The 24,671-nt window shown below is 48.8% G+C and overlaps 1 protein-coding gene across 4 annotated transcripts; it reads left to right on the forward strand.

Moving 5' to 3' along the window:
* The first annotated feature begins 3,349 nt into the window (after window positions 1-3,349).
* On the forward strand, window positions 3,350-17,599 carry RAB7B (RAB7B, member RAS oncogene family). 4 transcript variants are annotated; one of them, XM_073319799.1, is made up of 8 exons: window positions 3,350-3,586; window positions 6,151-6,223; window positions 7,869-8,045; window positions 10,170-10,231; window positions 10,836-10,962; window positions 12,134-12,349; window positions 13,570-13,695; window positions 15,538-17,599. In XM_073319799.1, exons 3-8 carry the CDS (start codon window positions 8,034-8,036, stop codon window positions 15,616-15,618), a joined length of 624 nt encoding a protein of 207 aa, XP_073175900.1. In that variant the 5' UTR covers window positions 3,350-3,586; window positions 6,151-6,223; window positions 7,869-8,033; the 3' UTR covers window positions 15,619-17,599. The 4 variants fall into 4 exon arrangements, with proteins under 4 accessions (XP_073175900.1, XP_073175899.1, XP_073175902.1 ...); XM_073319798.1 differs by lacking the exon at window positions 6,151-6,223; XM_073319801.1 differs by lacking the exons at window positions 6,151-6,223; window positions 13,570-13,695.
* The last annotated feature ends 7,072 nt before the right edge of the window (window positions 17,600-24,671 follow it).

Here is a 24,671-nt window from a genome sequence, read left to right on the forward strand (position 1 = left end):
AGAGCAATGTGACAAGCCCACAGGGGCACAGTTAGGTCCCACATCACCACACACAAGCGTGCCAGGCCTAGCTATAGGCATATTGCCTTTCCGATTGGTTTCTGTTAGCTTCTAAACACTAGAACACAGTGAGCTCTAATAGACAGCTCACAAATGATTTAAGGAGTTGCTACCCTATTCCTATACAGCATAGCATGACAGAGTAACAAGGAGCAAGGACATGCCTTTGAGCTGTATGAACAAGGGGTAAACTCCAGGTAAGTTGCCCCTTGTTTCTTTTTTTCTGTTGAGTCATACGACAGTCACGCAGGCTGTGAAATTGCTGAACTTCTTGGGCCATGTAGTAGTACCCCTTTATGGGGAACTCTGATCTGTAGGTGTAAAAAAAAGCAGAGCATATGCCTTTCGGAAGAGTCAGTGCCTGTAAAAGACTTTCAGTTTGGTTTGTAGCATGGTTAGGCCAACGCTACGCTCGGAAAAACTAGACCTGTAATTCCCCACCTCTGGGAGCGGTAGACCAGGCAAGACCAGGTATTTGATCGCTGTGCTGTCTGCCCCCACCATGACTCCATTCCTCAGGACGAAGAGAAGGATCTCTGGTTAGACAGGCCTCAAAACTATGCTTTTTGAGGAGGAAAAACCCTTCACGAGGAGCCTGATCGAAAGCCCATTGGCATCAATGGAAAGTCTTTCATTGACATCAGTGGCTTTGGATCAGGCCCTTTAAGGGGATTCCTCCTAGAATGAGGAACAGGGATTTTTGTCTCTTCCTTTGACGCATCAGGTGCTGGCCACATGCTGAGTACTAACATGAGAGCAATCCAGGTTTCTAAAACTAAACTGGCTCTTCGTTAAGAGAACGAGTTACAGAGGTGGTGCAACTACAGCGAGCATTCCAGCCATGTACACACAGACTGGCTTCCTAGGAGGGAAGTGTTACAAGTTCCATGCAGGTTGCTCAATCCACTGTCAGAGGCACAGTACTGGACTAGATGGGCCACAGGCCCGATCCAGTCTGGCAATGCCCAAAGTATCTGCAAGAGTCACTTGCAAGCAGTGAACTTGTTCTGCCACACCCCTGTGCTTTCCCCAAATTTAACAAAGAGTACAGGGCCTGTGCATGACTCATTGTGCTGCTGCTATAGCCAGGAGACAACTCCCACACCCGCCCACATAACACAAGACAGCTAGAAAACCAAATCCAAACACTGAGTTCAACAAGGACGTGTCAGGAGTCAGCAGAAATAGAAAAAGGCAGAATGTATGGAAGTGGCTCTAGGTTACAGGGGCCCTGCATGAATTCAGTTGGGAGGGCCCCTAGGCAGACCTCAATAGCAATGCGAGCCCATGTAGGGAAATGCTGGTCCTTAAGGGACATAAGCGATCGATTGCCCACCTGGTAGGGCATAGGGGAGCTTGTCACAGAGACCTGGGGAGAGTGGTTTCCCTAGGTTCATCTTCCTGGATGTGGGAGATTGGGATGGGTAGTTGCTCAGACAGCAGTACTCCCCATAGCCCCGTACCCTGCCTGACACACCTGGCAAATGCCACAGGCTTACCCCAGCATGCAGAATGATAAAGAACAAACACCTTTAGTGCTACATGCCTTGGACAGCAGGGCACTCCCTCCTCCAGGAAGCACCCATCTCTTGGTGGAGCCTGCTATCTAGGTTGGCCGCCTGAGTGTTTGCTCTCAGATTGGATCAGACTTGCCCTGAACAAGTTCTCTAGTGTACAGATCATACTGAAGAGCCCGCCCAGCAAGGTGTTCTCCAGGAGCAGCCACTTCTAGTTCAGGTCAGAATCACTGTCCATCCTTGTGCAGTCTCAGATTGTAGCTGGGCTCAGGGAGAGATTCTGCCCATGCAGCAGTGTGGCATAGGGTTGCACAGTTCGGTGAACCAAGAGGGAAGGGACTTGCGTCTCTGGGAAGCATCATGCTTTAGCCGTGAGATACCAAACTAGATAGATCATTGGTCTGTTCCACCATAATGGCTCCTGTTTGCCAACATCAGAAGTCATGCCGATGCGATACACACATTTTCCTCCGGACATGGCTATAGTTCAGGTTACTGGGAGTATCAAACAGTCAGAGGCTGAATTCTCTCCTTTTAAACTGTTTGTGCCAATGTAAATAGCTTGACATCCCTAGTGACCGACTCCTCTACTGGAGGCAGGATTTCTAGTGGATGGAGTACTGGATTTGGAGTCTGGAGAGCTGCTGCTGTGTCACTTCCCTTCTCCATGCCTCAACTTCCCCATCTGCAAAAAGGAGATCGTGCAGAGCTCTTTGAAATCCAGAAAGCCGGGGCAGCACAGCACAGACAACCCTACACCTTGACCTATCAACATGCCTCAAAACCTGCTCTGAAGAGCAGTGTAGTCTCTGAGCCTGTTCAGCCCTTGGCGTCTCTGTTGCGGTTGCCACCAGAGCTGGTGGAAAGGGTGATTTAGACAGCGGTGCACCAGGAAATGGACTGAGGCCAGGTCCACACTACAAGCTTCTGCCAGCATAGCTATGTCACTCAGGAGTGTGACCTCTGACCGACATAGCTGTGCCAACAAGGGTCACTACTAAAGATGCGGTTATACCAGCAACAGTGCAGTTTTGCTGGTATGAGCTGCATCAACACAAGGAGTGCTTTCCTGGTGTAATAGATCAGTACAGCTACACCAGCAAAATGCTCCTAATGTAGACACAGCCCTCAGACTCCCCCAAAAGCCATCAGATGGTAAAAAAAACCTCTTACCGACCTGGGCTGGCCCACTTGGCCTTATCGGTACAGGCGGAGCAAAGTCCAGGGAGTTCACTCTGCAGGGTTCAGGCAACAATGGCAACGTAATCTGATGTTTTGTTTTGTTTTGAGCCCTGAACAATCTCACACCCAACCTGGCAAGGCAAGGGCGGCAGAGAAGGTGCACTGGGTGCCCTCAGCAGCAGGAGGAGTTAGAAAACAATTAGGAAAAGTCCAACCTTATTTCCTCCATCAAACTCCCAGTGTTCAGGGCACCATGCCCTGGTGGCAATGGGGAGAGGGTTTGCGTCCACAAAGACAGCAAGCTTTTAAAAATGAAGTACCCATCAAAGTGGGGCTAGAATGGGAGGTTTGTCTGCAGATACGGTAGCAGGCATTGATCCAGGGCTGGAAAGTGCTAGGTAGTTTATTGCTTCCTACCTCATTCAGTGCCCAGTCAACTTACTTTAAACTTTAGTTCCTCCTTCACGCAGACGTACCCTGTTCAAATCTCTGCACGTAGGAAATTCCTCCAGGGCACAAAATCTGATTATCTCAACCCCTTTTTGCTGATGTCATTTCTGGACTGCCTCTTTAGCAACCTTCCCCCCTGATTCAGACTGCTGGCAAAAAAAAGCAGGAGAGAGAGAAAGGGAAAGATAAATGTACGCTCAGAGACTCTGAGAGTTCTTGGAAACTCCTCTCACTTGACTCTTTCCTCTTCAGGAAGCAAAGTAAAGGGAAGAAAGCAAGAGCTGCAGCAAGTACTGAGGGCTAGAGCAGATGGCCTCAGGTTGCCACTAGAATCCCTGCAGCTGGAGGAGGAGATCACAGGATGAATGCCATAGTCAGTAAGTGTCTTTTGTTTGCCCCCTTTGTTTGCTGATGTGAAATTCCCACAGGTGATGGTTTGGATGAGCCTGAAGGAAAGCCGGTGGGATATGAAAAGTAACAGCCTGCTCTTGTGAGCAGGCAAATCAGGTTTTGCAAACTTCATTTTGTGTTAATAGACAAAGGTTTCCAGATATGGCAAAACAACTGGTGACTTTTGGATTTCTAGACACGGGCCAGCACCGAGAGACTGCAGTGATGGGTGGGTGCTCCCTGAATGATGAGAGAGAGGAGGGAGAGGGGGGCTGTCTCGACAGAAGGCTCAGTAGTATATAGGTCCCTGCACAGAGGTCATGTTACACTGTATGGAGGCGTCTGGGCAGAGTCAAACCTCTGCCTTTTTCAGAGGTCTGTAAAGTCAGGCAGCTTTAGACAACGCACCATGAAAAAATGTATGGGTTGGACACTGTCACTAAACATAACCATCTGCTTCTCAGGCTGTGCAGTGCTTAATGCCTCTGGGCAACTAGTTAGTCCCATACTGAGAAATGGACTTGGCTGATCCAGGGGTGATTCTTGGCATCAGCCACAGAGGTGGCCACCTAATTAGGCACTGCCTTTCAGGGCAGCACCCAGACTGTGGGAGGAGTGTGGCTGCAAGAAGAGGCCGGCCAGTCAGAAGGAATCCACAGTCCAGAGGGTGGACTGCCAGCTGGCTAGGACAGAGGCTCGCTCAAGCAAGGAATGAGGAGACTAGAGGGGAAGCCAAGGGGAGGAAGCGTGGAGAGATGGGAAGCGACCTGGGCAAAGGAAAAGAGTCACTGAAGAGGAACAGCAGACTCAGGATAGCTCAGACAGACTTTCATTGGTGGCAGGTTCTTGGTGCTGCAGGTTCTTTCACAATGTATCCGAACCCTCGTGCGGAGCAACAGATGGTGGCTGCCTCACAGCATGGAAGTTGGGCATGCTCCTAATTACCTCAGGCATCGCCTAAGGAAGGCAGTCCTGGACGAGGCTCCCTCACTAGAGCCCTGTCTCAATGGGCAAAAAGGGAGTAGTATATTCCTAGCCATATTAGTTGGCCATGTTGGAACCTAGTTTTCCCATAGGCTACAGCATGGCCAGCTCACTGGCTTGCATCTCTTCAGGCCTGTTAGACTAACTCAGTTGAGCTAATACATTGAGATGGGTCCTAGGGACAGGGGTAGAAGGCTAGCTCCATCTTTGACCTATCTCAGACTAGAGAGAGGGGCGAAAGCTTCCTTGGGAGTAGCTTGCCCCACCCTGGACTGTGATCTGAGCTCAACATGAGTAAGATCACTACAGCAGTTTGCAGGTGTAGGGGTAGGGCGGGCTGGAGACAGGAGGAGGGATTGACATGTCTGGACCGGGGTCAGAGCAATCCTAGTTAATCCCAGTTAAAGCAGGGGACTGGATTCGGCTCTCAGTCCAGCAGGTGCAAAGCAGGAGTAACTCCAATGAGGTCACTGGTGTTACACAGAGGTGAACCCAGGATCAGATAGGAGACCTCTGCAGTCTGGGCTTGTAGCCATCTGAAGGGTTAATGGAGACCTTGATTTCTGAAAGACTCATTCATATTGCAGCTGTGCTGCATGAATCCTGCTGCTCCCTGGTGTAAATGCAGATGCCATGGACTGAACGTTACTCATCTCAGACTTATTTGTGGTGCTGCCTAGAGCATCCAGACTAGTGCAGCTCTGTGACAGTTTCTGAGCCCAGGCATTCCCCATCCAGCCTGAGCCATAGGTGCTGGAAGCAGGGGTATGGGGGTGCTGCAGCACCCCCAGGTTTTATTCCTGGCACTCCAGACGCCGGCCCCGTGCCCCCGCTGCCCGGAGTCCTGGCCGCCATGCCTGCTGCTGCCTGGGGGCTCTGCTGTCGGCCCTGGATCCCGCTCGGCTGCTGGTGCCAGGCGCTCAGCTGCTGGCCCCCGCTGTGGGATCCTGGCTGGCAACCGGGCCCAGGGTCCCAGCCACTGGGCCCTCACGTGGGGGCCCAGCTTCTGGCCCCAGCTCTAGGGGGTGGTGAGGGGGGCGGACAGGGGCAAGGGAGGGGCAGCTCAGGAACCCCACTCCAAAAACTGTTCCAGCGCCACTGGCCTGAGCCACTCCCTGAGAAACATAAAGGGCCTCCTTTACCAAGCATGGCCTCAATTTGTGCCCCGGCAGTTCTGCACAGACACCCATCAGCCCAACAGGAAACCTGATCACCTGCATGTGGAAGTGACAACATTGGGGGATTAGTGCTGCAGAGTGTGCACCAATGTGTTTTACACACAAACCCCCTGCCACACACACATAGGCACACCCTGCCACACACACACACGATTATCCAAAATGCTCAGCGCCCAGCAGCTGCCTTCTCACTTCTGGGTCCTGAGCATTCTTGAAAATCTGAACCAAGAAGGCCAGGTACATTAAACTCCAAAGGGAAACTGCCAATGAGAGGGGGAGAAATGCGTAGTGTTCATTCCTGCTACTTTGGTATGCACAAGGCCAACATCATGTGTATTTACACTTTCTCCAAAAAGTTATTTTTTCTGATTAGATTTTCATGATATTAGTTACTATCAGGTCCCTGTTTTTTGCTGGAGGACTCTTTGGAAGGCTGGAGTGGAACAGCGACATCACACTAAGGTGAAACCCGAGGGGCGGATTGCCCAACCTTTAGCTGCAGAGGAGGGGAGTCTGGGGATGCATCCACACTTACCTTATTGTAAAATATCTCATTCTGCATTTGAGCTGGTCCACTTCCAAAGCTAATTAATTAATGCAGAATGAGATGCCAGATAATTTGGCAAAAAAACCACAAAACAAACAAAAAAAAACAACCTGGTGTGTGAATGCAAGGCAGTTTACCAGAAAACACCAAATTAAATCCAAGATAACTTTCAAGAATCCCTAAATCTTTGATGGTGCCATTATGGCAGGTAGACATGCCAGCTAGAAACATGCCGCAACCAGAAGATACCTGATGTGATCTACCCGTTCATTTTACACGCACTCTACTCTCATCACCCCTCGATCCCCCACACAACACGTTCAGAGAGTTGTTAGTTTAGCGGGTGCATTTAGAGTCAAAGCCAAATAAAACCATGCTAGTGCAAGAAGACATCTCATCAAAAACACAGGTTATTTGCAGATGCCAGAACCATGCTGTCTGAAAGCTGTAACCTACCCACGGGGACTCTGTCCCTGATGGCCAGAACTTGATAGGGATGCTAGCAGCAAGACTGAGTGATTTCACTTTCTCACACTGGGATGGCCGAGTGTATTGCACTGGGACTGGGTTTGTACTGGTGACGGCAGACTCCTTTGGGGTAGTGAGATCTGCAGTTCAAAAGTTTTAGACGCATCCACCACACTTCCTAATAAGGGTTAGTCCAGGCTGCTGGGCAGTGATTTCCATCAGGTCTTATTTTTATCCAAGCCAGCTCAGCTGTCTCTCTCCCCAATCCTTTCCCAGATGCCTGTTATCCAGGAATTGATCTCTGCCTTACTCTCACACCTCATGGCCCAAAGCCAATTTTCAGCTGTCTAGGAGAAAATTTCCCCTCCCCCATTTTCTGGTATTGCACAGTTGACCAGGTGCATAAAAGGGGGCAAAGGGGGTGGGGGCTGGGATTAGTCTTCAATGGGAAGGCAAAAAACCTAGTGCCAGCTATACCACAGGATGCTAGACCATTGCTGTGTCCCAGTATGATCAGTCACGTGTATCTACATATGCCGTTCTTATACTTGGCTCAAGCACTAACTCTCCTCTGCATAAGTTTCAGAGTGGCAGCCGTGTTAGTCTGTATTAGCAAAAAAAACCGAGGAGTACTTGTGGCACCTTAGAAATTAACAAATTTATTTGGGCATAAGCTTTCGTGGGCATAACTTCACTCACAATCCTGTCTTTTCTTCTCCAAGCTTCTTGGTTTGTTTATTGTCCCAGGCTATTGCAGAGCAGTACAGAATAGGGTTGCCAACCCTGCATGATTGTCCTGGAGTCTACAGGAATTAAAGATTAATCTTTAATGAAAGATTGTCATGTTATGAAACCTCCAGGAATACATCCAACCAAAACTGGCAAGTCTAGTGCAGAACCAGAGCAAACGTTTCTTCTAGGGGACTGAGACTCTCTCTGAAACAGGCTGAATCTTGTGTCTGAGAACTCTTGTGCTTTGGAGAAGGTGAAAGCTGAACCAGAGCCCAGGTCTGCATGGCAGTAATATTTTGGTATCTAGCTCTGCTAACAGAAGTGTGAACAGAGATGTTTCTCAAATAATGATTTTCTCAGCTTCAGTACTCCTCCCTGATGCCTTTCCCTGCACTGTGTAATGGTGAACCCTTCTGCTGGCCCAGAAAAGAATGAGTCACCCTGGAATGGAAGAATGATGAATCACCACATGGTTAGGTCTGTGGACTGGGTTCTCTACCTCTGACTTGCTCTCAGGAGTCTCGAATGGAATTTAAGGTTGGTCTCCCAAGTCAGTGCTTCATGCAGTCACAGTTGAAAGTCAGCCAGGAAAGATTAGCCAGCAGTGATACGCGCCCTTTTAACAAATACTTTGTGGCCCGCCTCCTCTGAGGTTTGGCTCAGCTGTGTGGGAGGGACCCAGGTTTCAGGGTGGTAATGAAACCCAAAGTCAGGGAAGTTTCATTCAAGTTTCTTACAGCTATTTTATGATGATGATGATGATGATGAAACTACTATTGGAGTAGCACCTAAGAACCTCAAACGGGGAGCAGGGCCTCATTACGCTAGGTGCTGTACAAGCAAACAACAGTAAGACAGTCCCAGCCCTAGACAGCTCACGGTCTAGCATTAGAGACTATTCAGCAGGAGAATGAGTAGACAAATGGGAATGGGTAGCGGTCAGAAGAGAGCGAGGTGGCAAGGTAGCCGCAAAGACAGGGTGTAGTTGCAGTGGTCTCAGTAGTGTCAGTCTCCAGGCTGTGACATCAGGTGAAAAATAGTCCCTCAGCCTTGGCCCCAGAGGCCTCTCTTTAAAGGCTCACTCTAAATTGCACCTGACATCACCAGCGCCGTAAGGGTAAAATAGCGCCCAGAGCTCCAGGAAACACCCGTTTGGGATGTGGAAACAGAAGCGCCGTTTGGACAGAGGCAGTGGTAAAGTCAGTGGGGGAGGCAGCGGCTGAGTAATGCTGGCTCCTGCGCACAGCGCAAACACTGACAGGTTTGTTGGATGCCGGGTCCACTCACAATAGGCTCCTTGTGGCAGGCACTGTCAGTCTGTGAGGGCTTGTGCGCTGCCTGCCTCCTTTTGTGGCAGTGGAAAGCACAGCACGCGGGGGGGTGGGGGGGGGTTGCTAGCGAGCCGGACAAGAGACAAATGCAGATGCTCAGCATTTCAGGGACCTAGAAATGGAGCTCATTTAACCACGCTACAAACAGTGATGGTTAAAGCTCTAAGGTTCCTGAGCACCCATAACAAGAGCAAAGCCCCATTCCGAGCTCTCCCAACGCGCCAGGCAGCCTCTGAGGAGAGGCTGACTCTGGCGCAGGGAGGGATGGTAATGGGGAGATTTCCCTATGAGCAAAATTCAACTTTGCGCCCTGTTGGCCTGACTGGCGCTGCCCACCCAAATCATGCCTATGCACAACATTATGGGGTACCTTCCCACCATCCTGGATGTGCCGGCAGGAAAGGATTCAGCCAATGGAGGGCACTGTCATTCCCCGGTCAGTATCGAGCCAGAGTGCCCAGAGCACAGAAAAATGAAGTGACATGCTGAGGGCAGAGAGGATCTGGCTCATCAGGGAGCTGGCAGCTGGCTGCAGGGGAAGGTCGGGCAGCAGGCAGCCTAAGAGCTGGGGCTGGCAAGCTAAGGGCAGGTGGGGAGCCAGCCTATTTGCTGGATGCTGGTCAGTAGCCGGATACCGCACAGCCGGTGACATGTGACAGGAGAAGGGCAGTGCCCCACTGAGATCATAGACAAAAGGGTTCAGGCTGGGGGCAGTCTGCAGGACAGGGTTCCTGACCACTGGGAGAGGGGTGGGTGGAGTATCCCTGGCACGAGGAGTCCCATGGGATGCAGTACCCCTGCCCTGAACTGGCCCCAAGGAGCTAAGTCAGGAATTGCTGGTTTGATCTTTTATTGTAATTGTTAAAGTCATTGTGCAGAGGGTATTTGCACCATTAAGCAGCCCTGGGAAAGGAATGTGCTGTTATTCAAGGTGTACGAGTGCTACAGGGCCCTGCCGAGAGCTGGAGCCTGAGCAGTCCAGCACTCGGAGCACCTGCTCTGCCTGCCTTCAAACACATGGTGTGCATAACAGGCTGCCAGATGTGATGTCCAAAAATACATCACTTCCCATTCAGGCATCTAAATAAAGGCCAGATAGTCACAGATAAGACTCTGGCCCCCACTGTGGGTGCTGAGCTCTTTCGAAAATTTCCATCCTGGAGGCGGCTCTGTAACCACAGCACTCACAGTCACACGCAGCTATAGGGCTGGTTACCGGTCCCTTGGATTAAGTGGCGCCTAGGGCTGGTGGTGAATTTCCCCCCTCTGCATGTGTCTCGTGGTAGCTGGGACGTGAAGTCTAGTCATGGTCTCTCATTCCATCCTCTAGGCCCCCTTCATGAATTCCAGCAAGAAAGTGGATTTGAAGATAATTATCATAGGAGCACTGGGGTAAGAAAATCCTTCCTGCTGGAGCCCCACAGTCCTGAGGGTTTGTTCTCATGAAGGCTAAATGCATCCCACTCTAAGCCCCCTTTACACTGCTAGAATGATGTAAGTTGGCCTTAATGTAAATGAGGAAGAGAGACTTTATCTTCAGTGTCTACGGTTCTCTGATTTATTTTTCATGTATTTATAATCATCTTTAAGCTGCTGTGGAACACAGGGGAAATTAACAGCATTAAAAATAATCCATTAAAACATTAAGCCCTTTAATGTAGAGGTTCAAACTCCAATCTTCCTGTACTTACAGTATGGCACCCACCCCCAAACCAAACTAGTTCATAGACCAGTTTGAAGCCTGGCTACATACAGGTCTCACACATCTAAGATACATCCAAGACCAAGGCTAACTTTGGAGCATACTAGCGGAGATGAAAATGGCAAGGTGGAGTGGTTGGAGTTTGGTTCCCGTCATGGAGTCATTATCCCATTAATAACAGGGTGTGGAAATTTGTGACTCTCCAGTCTTATTCCCTGCCCCTGATTCTATAGTGCAACTCAGAAGTCCTGAGGTTAATGCTTGTCCCTTTGTGTGCCTCTTCCTTTGTCCCAGCGTGGGGAAAACCTCCCTCCTGCACCAGTTTGTGCACAAGACATTCCATGAAGATTATCGGACTACTCTGGGAGCCAGTATCCTATCTAAGCACATCATGGTGGACAACACCCCCCTAAAACTGCAGGTGAGGCACCTCTCTGTTTGGTCTCTGGCATCAATCCACTCAGAAGGAGCAGGTCTTTTGACCTGGCATGTGTGCAAAGCGCCCGGCGACATACATTTAACAAAGGTCGGTGCACAGATACAGGATCATTCAGGACCTGCTCCTGCTCCTTCGAAATCAACGGTAACATTTTAACTGTTGCAGGCTTGAGCCTGATGTTCAGTGGCCTGAGCACCCATGGATTCTGCTGAAGTCAAGAGGAGCTGCAGGTGCGCAGCACCAATGGAAACCAGGCCCTTGATAGCTAAATGGAGTACAGGGCAGCAGACAGTCTCAGGCAGTGGTCCTCAAACTTTTTTACTGGTGACCCCTTTCACATAACAAGCCTCTGAGTGTGACCCCCCCCTTATAAATTAAAAACACTTTTTTCTATATTTAACACCGTTATAAATACTGGAGGCAAAGTGGGGTTTGGGGTGGAAGCTGTCAGCTCACGACCTCCCATGTAATAACCTTGCAAGCCCCCTGAGGGGTCCTGACCCGCAGCTTGAGAACCCCTGGTCTAAAGTCACAGTCAGCCGGTCACTGCCTCCAGAGCACCTCCTGATAGCACAGGGGCTCTGCAGCAGCCCTGCCTCAGTTTCCCCTTCTCAGGACTCCTCAGTAAACGCCACAGCCTGGTTTGGGCGGTGCAGTGCCTTGGTCCTTTGGCTAAGTCCTTCACAAAAGCCCACCCCTTCTGGGGAAACAGAACTTCAGAACAAACAAAACACAAAATCTTTGCCCTAGTCTCAAACCGGGATTGGTGTTTTCGCCTCTCATGCTTCTGCCCACCCCCTTTCAGCCCTTTCCAGGCTCCTTTCCATCTCTCCCCCATGCTGCTCTTCCCCAGACAGGCACCCCCCAGTCCTTCCAGCCCAGAGTCTTCCCAGGCCTCTGCCTACCTTATGCTCCAGCTCCTCGCAGCCTTTCTGCAGCCATCTGACATCAACACTTCCCCTTTCCCCTCAGGCCTCTGAGGTAAATAAGGTAGAAGCCTGATTGGGTCACATCATGACCGGTTTCATTTCCCCCACCTGGGGAAGCAAGGTGGCTGTGTTACAGGTGGGGCTGAAGCCCATCCCCCTTTAAAGGGCCAGTCACCCCATAACAGTCATGAATGTTGTGCGTTTCTGCCCTTTTCCCCCATTAGATCTGGGACACTGGGGGTCAGGAGCGGTTCCGGTCCATGGTGTCGACGTTCTATAAGGGCTCGGACGGCTGTATGCTGGCCTTTGACGTCACGGACCTGGAGTCCTTCGAGTCCTTGGATGACTGGAGAGAGGACTTCCTGGAGAAGATAATCCCCACAGAACAGGGCTTTCCCATGGTGGTGCTGGGAAATAAAATCGATTTAAATGAACGGCAGGTAAGGAGGGAGCTTGGTCCCAGTTAAGGGCTCAGAAGAATCGGCCATGGAGAGTGGGAGGGGTAGGGCTTGATTTCTTTGACTAAATTTCATAGCGTTCTGGTGGTGCCTCCAGGTCAGGGTTGGAGCATCCTGGGGAAACTCGCCCTCCTTCTGCCTGTCCAGCTACTATGAATGACACAGGACTCCAGCCTCCAGGGCTGTCAATCACACACCTTTCACCAGCACCAAATTCAATTAAAAATTAATAACCCACCGCATGCCCCACTTGAAGCCTAAATTCCCAGAAATGGCTAATGATGTTGGGTGCCCAACTGGAGATGCCTTAAAGGGGTCTGATCTCCAAAAAGGGCTGAGTTCCCGCCCTCTGAAAATCAGGCCCCTTCTGTGTGTCTCCAGTTGGGCTCCCCAAAATTAAGGCACCTGGAACAAGTAGTTCCTGTCAGAAGCTATAGGGTTTACTTAATGTAGCTGGAGTATTTAGTCTGGCACAGGCTGGGTTTACAATTCAACAAACCAGAAATTCCTGTCAGGAAGTGAGGGAAGGGAAATCATTATTAATAATTAATAAAACCCCTCCTCAGCGGTAGCTCAACAGTTAGATTCCAGATGACTCCCTCCCGAGAAATCTCCTTCACTTAACGCCCCACCAAGCCCTCCTGTGACCTTGCTGAAGGTCACAACAGCACTGGCCTGGCTTTGTGCTATTGCTGTTAGGTGGACATCCCCATCAGCTGCAAAGCCAGGCACCCAAGCTGCGCTGAGCCCCTCACTGTGCCCAGCCCCTGCCTGTGAACAATGCACCCTCCCAGGGGGGACGTGCTCCAGCCCAGGCTCTTTAAGAAAATCAGTGTCCTCGAAGAGCGATGAGCCAAATGTTCTGCTACCGAGCACTGTGTGACTGACGGTACAATGCCCCGCACCTCCCAGCACTTGGCCCTGTTGTCAAGAGACCAAGCGGAGCTGGCAGCATGCACTGAGGGCCTCATTCTGAAACCATACTGGAGGCTCCCGTTGCCTTCAATGGGCATTGAGGGCTCCCCGCACCATCCCAACATTTGCTCCCAGTGGCTGTAGAGTGAAAAGCCCAAGGAGAAGCCCAAGGGTCTCTGAGCATATGGCTACCATCAGGACTGGTGAATACCCCACGCACTGGATTGGGTCACCTCCTTAAGGGCTGCACGTGAATAACATGACCCCATCCCCTTCCCCTCTCCCAGGTGTCCAAGGAGACAGCTTCATTCTGGTGCAAAGAAAAGGACATCCCGTATTTCGAAGTCAGTGCCAAGAACGATGTCAACGTAGTGCAGGCCTTTGAAACGCTCGCAAGGCAGGCCCTGTCGAGAGTGAGTAGCAGTGCTGGTCCTGTGCCCTTGTGAACTCTAGAGCCCTGATATGGGACTTGAGAGACCTGAGTTCTGTTCCTGGCTCTCCTGCTAGTCTGCTGGGTGACCTTGAGCAAGTCATATCCCCGTGCCTCAGTGTCCCCGTCCCCCCCTCCCCCCCGTAAAATGAGGATAATGATACTGGCTTGCTTTGTAAAGCGCTTTGAGATCCACTGATGAAAAGTACCATTTAGGAGCTAGAATGATTATTATTATTTTCATCATTTGGGCCAGAAATCTCATGGAAACAGCTGGTGAGAATCTGGTGCAATTTAAGCTAAAACCCAAACGCTGGCCTGAATTTGCCCCTGGATTTAAATCCTAAACTTCACCTTATACCTAAGTGAGGATTCAGACTGGACATTGACCAGTTCTCATGTTTTTTTTATCTTTTCCATTAATTTTAGTCAAAAATGCAAATTTGTCATTCATCATTTATTTCTGAAATATTTTCAGCATTTAATTTTAATTATTTTCAGCACTTAATTTTAGTTTTAAATAATGTTTTAAAAATCCATCTTGTAACCACCCTGATGAAAAAATTCAGTGTTGAATATGTCTCTTGTAAAAAACGTTGGGCAATAAACAAGGAGAGAAATGTTTTCATAAATAATGTTGATAAAAATAATTCTAAAAGCTAATGAAACAAGAAATATTTTGCTGTTTTGAAAATTCTTCGCCAAACTTTTGTTTTAATTTTTTGACCAATCATAAGGGAGTCCAGAAAGTGTGTCTAGTATAGCTGTGTGAACAGTGCCCTCTACTGGTCGTCTCAATGAAATGGCAAGATGAGGGAAAGCATTGGACTTGAAGGCCAGGCATTTAGAAGCTGTCCTCCATTTTAAGACAGCAATTTTGCATCTGCAAGTATTTGCTGGTACTGCTGAGGTCAGTTACATGTTTAACCAGAGTACCCAGACTGTGCCCAGAAATCAAACAGATAGACATGAAAATGGCACACATTGTGCCTGAATTTATGCAACTGTACAAAACTGCTGGCAAAAAATGTGATGGGCCCTTTCAAAATATGGCCCTTTTCCCAGGTTGGAATTAGTATTTAAATAAGGGGAGGAGTCACAATTAAAGTAAATGGTCTGCTCAGAAGAGAGGACTTGTATCAAACTAAACTCTACAGGCTTAAAATGGAGCTAACTTAAACCTACAACATTTGGAGTGAAATGTTGCTAAGTTATCTCCACTGGAAAGGTGTGGTGTCTGTTGCCTGTTGATATATGTACAATACTACGATGGGTAGAACATATTGCTCTCTCTAACCACAAGGATCACTGTCCCATCTGCGCAGAAGGTTCAGCAGAGTGATGTGAATGAGAGTGTTTTCATGCCACATGGGGTCGTGCAGATGTTTTTGTGATTTTGGTCCCATGTTCTTAGTGAACCAATATTGTAACTCAGAATGAATCTCAGATGAAGCTTCCAGGCTTTCTGCAATTCTGTTCTGTTCGGAGTCATTTACCGTGCCCATCACTGTGGTGTCTGAAAGCATTAAGCAGCCTGATTAGCATCTGTTGTGTGTGGTTCTTTCTTTTTGCCTAATTTTCATCCCAGATCGTAAATCAGTCTGAGATCACTCAAATTTCAGCTGAAAACTCAGGCCCAGGTTCCTGGAGATTTATCCTCAGCTCTTTAAAAAGTCTGTGAACCTCAGGGAAACTTGGGTTGGTAAGAAATCTGAAATCAGGTGATTTCCCATGGGGAAGTTTAGGATTCAGGGACTGTAGTAAAGCAAGTCCTTTTTTAAAAGCACACCCAAGCCACTTTTATTTCCTCTTGTCTTTTTTCCAGTACCAAGAGATTCTCGAGAACTATTTAACAGATTCCATCAAGCTCACTCCTGATGACCAGCCCAAGAAGAAATGCTGCTGAATGAGACATTTGGAGACACCTGACATCATGTCTCTGAGTCTTTGCTCGGCACTGAAATCGATGAACCGACCCCATTCACTTCCGGTTTTGTGTTCAGCCATGGGAGACAACCACGGCGATCCAGTTCCGCATTGCACAGCCAAGCTGACAAATCTCATGACATTTACCGAGTGCAGAGACGAGACCGGCCTTTTCTCTACGTGCCTAGATTGGACTAACCCAGCCAGACCGCACCTGGCTGCTCCTATGCATCGGGACCCTTATTGCTTCATTAACCTTCTAACCACCCATTTCAAAGCCTTGCATCAGCCTTCTAAACCTGGCTCTGTGCAGTCAGTGCTGAGTCCAGGTGGTCCAGCTACCTTCCCAGGGCTGTGGCTGGCTCAGTGACCTCACTCGCCTGCTATCTCTCTGCTCTGGTTACACCTGTTGACACTCAGGCAGGTCACAGTGGATTGGTGGCTCACCCTCTGGCCCCTGACCAGGCATTCCCAACACACGCCTGAATTGACAGTGCTAAGGCAAGGCAGGGCTGTGTTGTCAGTGCCCTGCAGGCTGTGCCTCCGTGGAGAATATAATCTCAGTCCCTGCTGTTTGAACTCAAAACAGAGACATTTGTTCGCCAGATACCCAGTCTTTGAACTAACACCCCTCCACAGCCTGCACTTGGTATTAAAGAGGCATAAGCTATTCATCCCCGAGGGAGGGAAAGGTGGATGGTCTAGTGGTCAAAGCACAGAAGCTTCTACTACTAATCCCAGCACTGACACACATTGGCCTACGCATAACCTTTCTGTGCCTCAGTTTGTCCCCGTCTGTAAAAGGTAGGGGGGCGTGCTCTCTCACCCAGAGATGAGGTTGTTTGTAAAGCACTTTGATAATGAGCTGTGCTGTGTAGTTTTATGGGCAGGATTTTTTTTTAAAGGAATACTTTTAAAGGGAGGCAGTGGGGCCTAGCGGCTAGAGCACTAGACTGGGTCACAGGAGACCTGGGTCCTATTCCCAGCTCATCTGCTGGGTGACCTTGGGTAAGTCACTTCACTTCCCTCGGTCTCAGTATCCCCATCTGTAAAATGGGGATAATGATGAAAAGCACTAGATAAGAGCTAGGCATGATTACTATTTTATCAATCACTGAAAAAGGGGAGGCATGGATCAGATTTTGACACAACAAGCAAGGGGATTGAGCAGAACTCGAAAAGGGAACGTGAAGGAAAGACAACATATGGGATCTGTGCAGATCTGTGACTGTCCTGAAGGGTCTCCCTGCTCAAGTGCCTGGATTTCTATCCCAGCCTGGGAATGATGCCCAATTTTCTGCTTTTATTGCCCAGTGGGGTTCGGATTCATCTTTGGGTGTTAAAGATACAAGGGCTGGACTAAGCTGTGCCCATAATGTGAAGCTGACACATGAATTTAAGATTTTCAGTGATCCCAGGAGCCACGGGAGGGAAAGCAGCACATTCCTACCTCTTGAGGGTGGTTCATGGCACTTTCAGTTGGTGGCTGTGAGCAGCAGAAGCAACTGCCATGTGGAACTTGGCCAATGCTTGTGCAATTGGTGAAACCTGGTTTAACACAGCAGTGAGGTTCACCAGAAGCCAAGCCGCAGGCTGGGGCCAGAGGGCACTGCTGTATATCAGTGCTGTTTCCATGCAGTTTGGCTTTGACTGTGGAAATCTCATCCAGCCATGAAGCCCAGAGGAGTGGTGGACCCCTTCACCTACACCCTGCCGTGGGCCGTGATCTCTTCACATACACCCCTACATGGGCTGAGCCATGGGCCAGGATCCCTTCGCATACACCCTGACATGGGCTGCGATCCCTTTGCAAACACCCTGACTTGGGTTGTGCTGCTGAAGGTCTTTGGCCCAGTGTGCTCAAAGCTACCTTAGAGAAATGTGTCTAGGTTCAGAGATGACCACAAAACTCCTATTAATTTAAAATCATTCCCAACAAAAGTAAAAAGTTTACTCTGAAATGCTGGGCATGTGTATCTTCTTTTTGTGTGGCTCTAAATGAGAGGATGCCCTGGGTCGGGGATTCCCTGGGAGAAGCAAATTCCACAGTGGTCCTGTGCAGGGAATAAGGCAAACTGGACTGGCACTTCCTTGGAGCGTTTAGTCCAGCTCTGACGTGTCAGTGTTGGTGGAGAAGTAGATCCTGATGGAGGTGTGGGGAATCCCCTTCTTACACACACATCCCTCCCCAAGGAGCTGCATGGGTCTGTTTCTGAAGCCCCTCAATCTTTGCTGCAGGACTTCTTTTGATTTCACATTTCAAGCATGTCTAGCTCCTGCCTCTCTCTCTCTGAGCCGGCAGTCACATAAGCCATAGGACTGGAAGAACCTCCTAGATCCTGGAGTCCAGTCTCAGGCTATCTCAGGCCACCCTGACACACAATCCTGTTGTTATTATTATTTGTATTCCAGCTGCCCCTAGAGACTAGGTCCCAGAAGGCACTGCGCCAGGTGCTGTACAAACATCTAACAGAGTCCCTGCACCAGAAAGCTTATGATCTAAATGAGTTCCAAGCCTTTCCTGCAGATCACAATGACATTCCCAAGAAATTCCAGGGTTGTTCTCCAGGACCATTACTGTTTCCCCAGCAGAAATTTCTTTGACCAAACACCAGTTTTGCAAAGCACAGACAACAACAACAACAAGAAATGGGGATGGAAGGAGTGTGGAATGGCTGTAAGGGTCTAACTGATCGCCATATTAGTGAGGGGGGAAAGGAATTTTCCCTCAGGTCAGATTGGCAACCAGAGATCCAGGGTTCCCCTTCTCCCCTCCCCCCCTGCCCCATCATCTACAGCCTGGGGCATGGGTCACTTGCTAGTTTGAACTGGAGTAAATGATGGAATCTCTATAGCTTGAAGTCTTAAAATGAATGAAAGATCTGTATATGGGCCTGTCATTCTGCCTTTGGGCACAGGAGGTCGTCAGTACAGTGTGAAGAAAATGTCTGTTGTATAGCCTCCATACCAGCTTCGTAGAATCACAGAAATGTAGGACTGGAAGGGACCTCGATAGGTCATCTAGCCCAGTGTCCTGCATTGAGGCAGGACTAGGTATTCTCTAGACTGTCCCAGATGTGTTTGTGTAACCTATTCTTAAAAACTTCTAATGACAGAGATTCCACAACTTCCTAGGATTTTCATACCTTATACCTTTTTCAGGAACATCTGTAATTGCAAATTCATTCCTACCCAATACATAGTCTCTTTGGCTCACCTTAAGAAACCTTCAATTCCCAGAATTGTGACAAAGGAACTCTGTGCATAATCTCATTCCTAAAACCTGCCAGAATAACTGCTCTTTCTCCCTGAAATATAGTGCCATTCTGCATACACAAACTGTCTCTTTTCTGAAAGAATGGTGTTATCTCTTTAGGTAATTGGTCTTTTGTTGCTGGCCATTGTTGTAGGATTCTGAGTTTCAATGTTGACAGCATTCTGTCTTGCTCTGTACCTCTCTATATTTCTCGCAGCCTTTCTTCTGAGATAGGTAAGTCCTGTACCATATTTATTGTCTCCACCTCTGGTCCTTCTTTGTTGGGTTCTGGCAGGTATGCACGGCTCAAGGTGTCCACCAACACCTAATCTTTGCCTGGGCAATACTTGATCTATACGGTGTACCTCTGCAGTCAGATCATCATCTGCTGTAAGTGCTTTGATGCACTGAGTAATGGCTTTCTCAAAATGCCTTTGAGAGGTTTAGGGTCAGATTGTATGTCCATGATGCAACCATAGCTGGACTGGTGAATTTTTTTCCATTCCAAAGAGTATTGCTCATTACCTCTTTTCAGTTTGAACATGGCCCTTCTCTGTCACGGACAATGCTTTGCTTGCAGATGAAACAGGTTATCCCCCTTGCAACATGGTAGCCCCCAGACCCTAATCAGCTATATCATACTGCAGTATTAGGAGCTCCTCTGTGTTGCAGTCTTTCAAAATTGGAGCCCTCCCAGTCATCTCTTTCACTTTCCTGAATGCTTGCTCATGTTGGTCCTTCCACGCCCATAAGATGTCTCGATGTATCAGCTGTCTCAGGATCTCTCATTTCTCAGACAGATAGTTGCAACACCTTGCTAAATAATTAACCATTCCCATGAATATCTGGACTCCTTTAACGTCACTGGGTCTTGGCATTTCTCTGTCCTCACTTTCTCTGGATCTACTTTCAGTCCTTGGGAGGTCTAAGCGTGTCTAAGTTCAATTTAATATTCTTCTGTCTGCATCTCTGAAAAAAATGTAGTAATTTGTAGACACAATCTTGTTGTGCTTGTTCTGTTTTATCACTCTCTCACACTATCAGCACATCATCTGCTATTGTCCGCATTCCCGTCAGGCCCTCCAATGCTTGGTCAATCGCCTCTGGAATACCTCTGATGCCAGACTGATTCCCACTGCATCCTTAACCATCAGTATCTCCCAAGTGGAGACAAGATGGTTGTCAAGTAACTGGAATCTTCATCCAATCCGACAAGCCAGAATTAATACTTTACATTGCACACTGCAAAAATTCTTGCTTTAGACAGATCTGGTAATATGTCCTCAATTGTAGGCAGAGGGAAATGGTTCCATTTCAAAGCTTTGTCTAAAGGCTTTGAGTCTATGCATAGTCTCAGTTTCCGGACAGCTTTTTTACTCCCACAAGATGGTTCATTCAGGCTGTGCTCTTCTCTACAGGTTGTATAATTCCATGATTCTGTAGTTCACCTTTCAGTGGCTGTAGTCACAGGCGCTGGCTTCCTCCGGGCCCCAGGGGTGCTCAGCCCCCCGCTCTGCCCCAGGCCCTGCCCCCACCTCGCTTCTTCACACCCCCACTCCACCCCACCCCGCCTCTTCCCGCCTAGTTCCACCCCCTCCCACAAGAGCACCTTGTCCCTACTTCCTCCTTCCGGGGAGGAGTTGACCGCAGTGGGCGGGAGGTGGCCGCCGGCAGGCTGGAGGCGCTGGGTGGGTGGCGGGGAGCTGGCTGCCAGTGAGTGCTAAGCACCTGCCACCTTTTTCCTGTGTTGGCGCCTATGGCTGTATGAATGCAACTGGTACTTTTCTTTTTGGCAGTTTAACTGGCTTCACATTGGTCTCTTCCAACAATACGTCAGGGTTCACAGGCTGACTGAGATAATGTTACAACTTGTGCCACCATCTAATTGAAATCATACCACTTTCTTCCCAAGTAATATGGCTGCACACAACTGTTTCTAGTGCTTACTAGGGTCTCCTTGCGCTGGGTTTACCACCTGTTTGGTCACTTGTATAAAGTCCTTCTACCCACTGTTCCTCTCTTCAGTTACTGTGTGTACCTTGGATTTGTTTTTCTTCTCTCTGGACAAACACTTGGCTGCAAAATGATTACATTTGTCACAGATCTGGAATTTTTTCCATAAGCCAGACACTTTTCTTTCTGACTTACATGTTTTCTCCCACAGTACTTGCATGTGTCTGAACCATCTACTGATGTTGTATCTGGTTTTTATTTCGCTTTCTTACAGTCTGCTGACTGCCCTGCCAGGGGTCTGATCCTCCATTTGGGTAGCTCCGAAGCCCTCAATATCACCAAGCTTTTCCCCAAAGTTAAGTCAGCTTCCTTCAGCAACTGCTCCCACTTGCGAGTCTCATATCCCACACGCTATGCGGTCTTTTATCAATGAATCTTTAATATTTCCAAAATTGCAACTGGCTGGTAGCACTTTTAAATCAGTGCCATACTCATCTACATCCTCCCCGGCTGCTTGATCTCAAGTAAAGAAATGATATCGTTCCACCATTTCTTTCTTCCTGGGTTTACAGTGAGCATCCAAACAGCCCATTATTGCTTCTAAAGTGCATTGAGCTTGGGGAATTTCTGCGCACAGGGTCTCATTTATCTCTCTCCTCCTTTCTCCAATCAGGTAACAAAGGAGGTTTATTTTCACAGCATCCTCTTTATCTGCCATAGCTGTTCTACACAGAGGTTAAATTCTTCTTTCAGCTCTTCTAGGCCTGAACTAAATTCTTAGCTTTCAGGTTTAATGTCCCTGAAGGCTTCAGCCCCTCCGTTTTTCTATTATCAGCCTTGTCTTGCAAACAAACTGTGCAGTCACAGATGCATTCTGCCCGCTGCAGTGCAGCTCTGAATGGTCTCTCCTGCTCTCTAGGACTTGATTATTACCCCATTTTATGCTCCATTGTGTCTGAATATTCTGACATATAACATCTCACTCTGACACAGGGTTAATTAACAAATTCCAGCTTTGGTGTGGCTGCCTACAACATGGCTTTTTCGGCCTCATGGCTTCTCAGACAGTTCCCCCGGAGGCATCGCTTCCAAGCAATTTCCCCCAGGCAATGGTATGCTGCCTGGCAGTGTCCACTAGCACTTTCGTATTGTTACCCTGGCTGAGAAATGCTCAGAAATGCTCTGGTGTTGCCAGAGCTCTGGCTTATAGGGCAGTGACAGTCACAACTCTGCAAAAATTCCCTGGTGGGATCCATGGTTGGCCTCTCGCTGTGACAACGGCAGATTTTATGTGCTCAGCTTACAAGCCAAATCGACGGAGGGTGGGAATTGCCTTCTACTATGGGAGAACTCACAGGGGGGCCTGGAGCTTCCCCCAGAATAGCGAAGGGGGCAGGGACTTGCTTCCTGCAGATCATCTTGGGGATTCTGCCCCCAGGGCTGCTGGGTACCCTGAGATCAGGTGGGATACAAGGTGTAATACAAGCAGTGGGCTAAGTGCATACTGACCCCTAGGCAGCAGGAGTGTGGGGGTGAGTGTGGACAGTGTGTCCATGGTTCTATAGAGGGACATAGCAGCTGTCACATCCTGGCTTGTGTGGGGAGGATTCCCAACTGTGCTTGAACTCAGCCTATTTACAAGGGGGCTGAGCCAGCGAGAGGAGTTGTCCTTTCACATGCAGCGCAGGCAGATGAGAGGGGAAGCCCATTTTGGCTAATATTTCTCCTCTGAGCTCTGATTTTACCTTTTCCCTCTGTCCTCAAACCACAGGGACAGTGGCACCTGTCCAGCTATTTCCAAGCAGCGTGTGTGTCATCGCAGCCCTGCATGGCTAACGGGAGGCAGGGCTTCACGTAATGGGGCCAGAGGCTGCAATCTCTCCCTTAGTTCATTGCAACTTGCACCTGGGCCAGTTATCTCCTCCTTATAATAGCCCTGCGATAGCCTGCATGGCATGATACAGCCACGTCACAGTGTTTCTAAAGATATCACGCCAGTGCATTAGGGTTGGCAAGTTTACAATATGGAGGTTAAGTGCTGCTGCGAGTGTCAATATTGTGTCTAACTAAACCACTGCGCTGGCTGCTCCTAATGCAGGCAGTGGATGGGAGCCCAGTCTGGTTTGTGATGACTAGCTGTCATCTGGACACTAAAAGTCGTACCAAATCAAATGAATGAAATGGCCACTCCTTGCTTCCTTTTGTGCTTCAGAGAAACCAGCTGGCCCACACCCAGATCTCACAAGAGAACAAACCCCGATTAGATGCCATGATCAGAGACCAGCCCGAGTTGTAAACTTGGCTCTGGCTCAGAATCTGGATCAATCCTTCCCCAACGGGCATTCTGAGGAACGTGTCATGTCACCTGATGGCCCTCAGCAGTTGCTGCTTTCTCAGCCAGACTGACTGAAGCAGCCAGAATCAAAACAGAACAGAGCATATAGAATCTTGAGCCCCTGTGTGCTGATAAGGACTAATCTGTGTGTGCAGAATGCATTTGTTGCCAATTAGTAACTGACTCAGGAAGAAAGAAAGAAAGAAAGAAAGAAAGAAAGAAAGAAAGAAAGAAAGAAAGAAAGAAAGAAAGAAAGAAAGAAAGAAAGAAAAAAATTCTATAAATGTAGGATTTCTTGCCCTTCCTCTGAAGCAGTTAGTGCTGGCCACTGGCAGAGAGGATACTGTACTAGACTGACCTCTGATCTCCAGTTCCTGTGAGACGCAAAGGCTAGTGTACACATAATGGTCCAAATCCATCCATGATGTAGGTCCTTTTAAATCAATGGGTTTATGCCAGGGATGAATCTGACTCTCCTAGTAAGTTCTCAGACTGGAGAAATATAAGTAGCATCTTATCACGTTAACACTAGGGCTGGGCAGATCACACCAGCTTTTCCATGGCAAATCTTCCAGTGGGGGGTTGGACTTGAGCCCACCTTGGTTTTTGGGAGGAGGTTCTGAATGACCATTTTCTCATTTAAATCCACAGAGGCTTTCTAGCTGTCTCCCTGATGTTCTTTGTTTTGTGTTTAAAATTCTTCTCCCTCCCTGCCCTCATCCCAGCCGGGCTCCTGAGCCCCAGAGGAGCAGGAGATGGGAATGAGGAGAGGAACTCTGGATTTCCCAAGAAGGAGAGGACCTGGGTTAGTTGTTTCTTTGGTGTTGTTCTTCCTTTGCTTTATTCCATGTGAATTTCATTCTGGTGGTAGGCACCAGCCTAACGCCCCTGGAGACTGAAGTCCTCTGTTTCTGTACACGATGGATATGGCACGGGCAAGATTTTCCTCCACACTGCCCCATCCTGCCAGAGTGCCTCACCCATGCCCTGGAGGGATCTCCTCTAGAGTCATGCACCTAGAAGGAGGGAAAAACTGCTGCAAACAAATCGCTGACGCAGGGCGACAGGCAGACAGAAGCAATGCTTTGCTGTTGCTGCTGTTAAATGAAATGACAATGGGGCAGATCCGCAGCTAGAGTAACCTGGGGCAGGTCCATTGGCTTGAGTGAAGCTAGGCCAACTAACGCCAAATGAGGATCTGGCCCACAGAGAGTCCCAGGGCCAACTTCTGGTCCCACAATGGGCAAATGCCTGAATTAGTTTGACAGGAGCAGGAATTGGCTTTTAGTGACCTGGTGCTTGATCTGCAGAAAGATATTGGAGGCCAGTGTGTGTGTGGGAGGGGAGTAAACACAAAATAACTCCAAACAATTCAGGATGGCCGAATACAGAATCATGACATTAGAGTCAAAGGTGATCTGCAGAGTCAAATCTAGTCCATTCCCCAGCCAGTTTCACCACTGGAGCCAGGAATAAATGCACCCCCGCC

This window comes from Lepidochelys kempii, chromosome 21, assembly GCF_965140265.1.
Source record: "Lepidochelys kempii isolate rLepKem1 chromosome 21, rLepKem1.hap2, whole genome shotgun sequence".
NCBI lineage: Eukaryota > Metazoa > Chordata > Testudines > Cheloniidae > Lepidochelys > Lepidochelys kempii.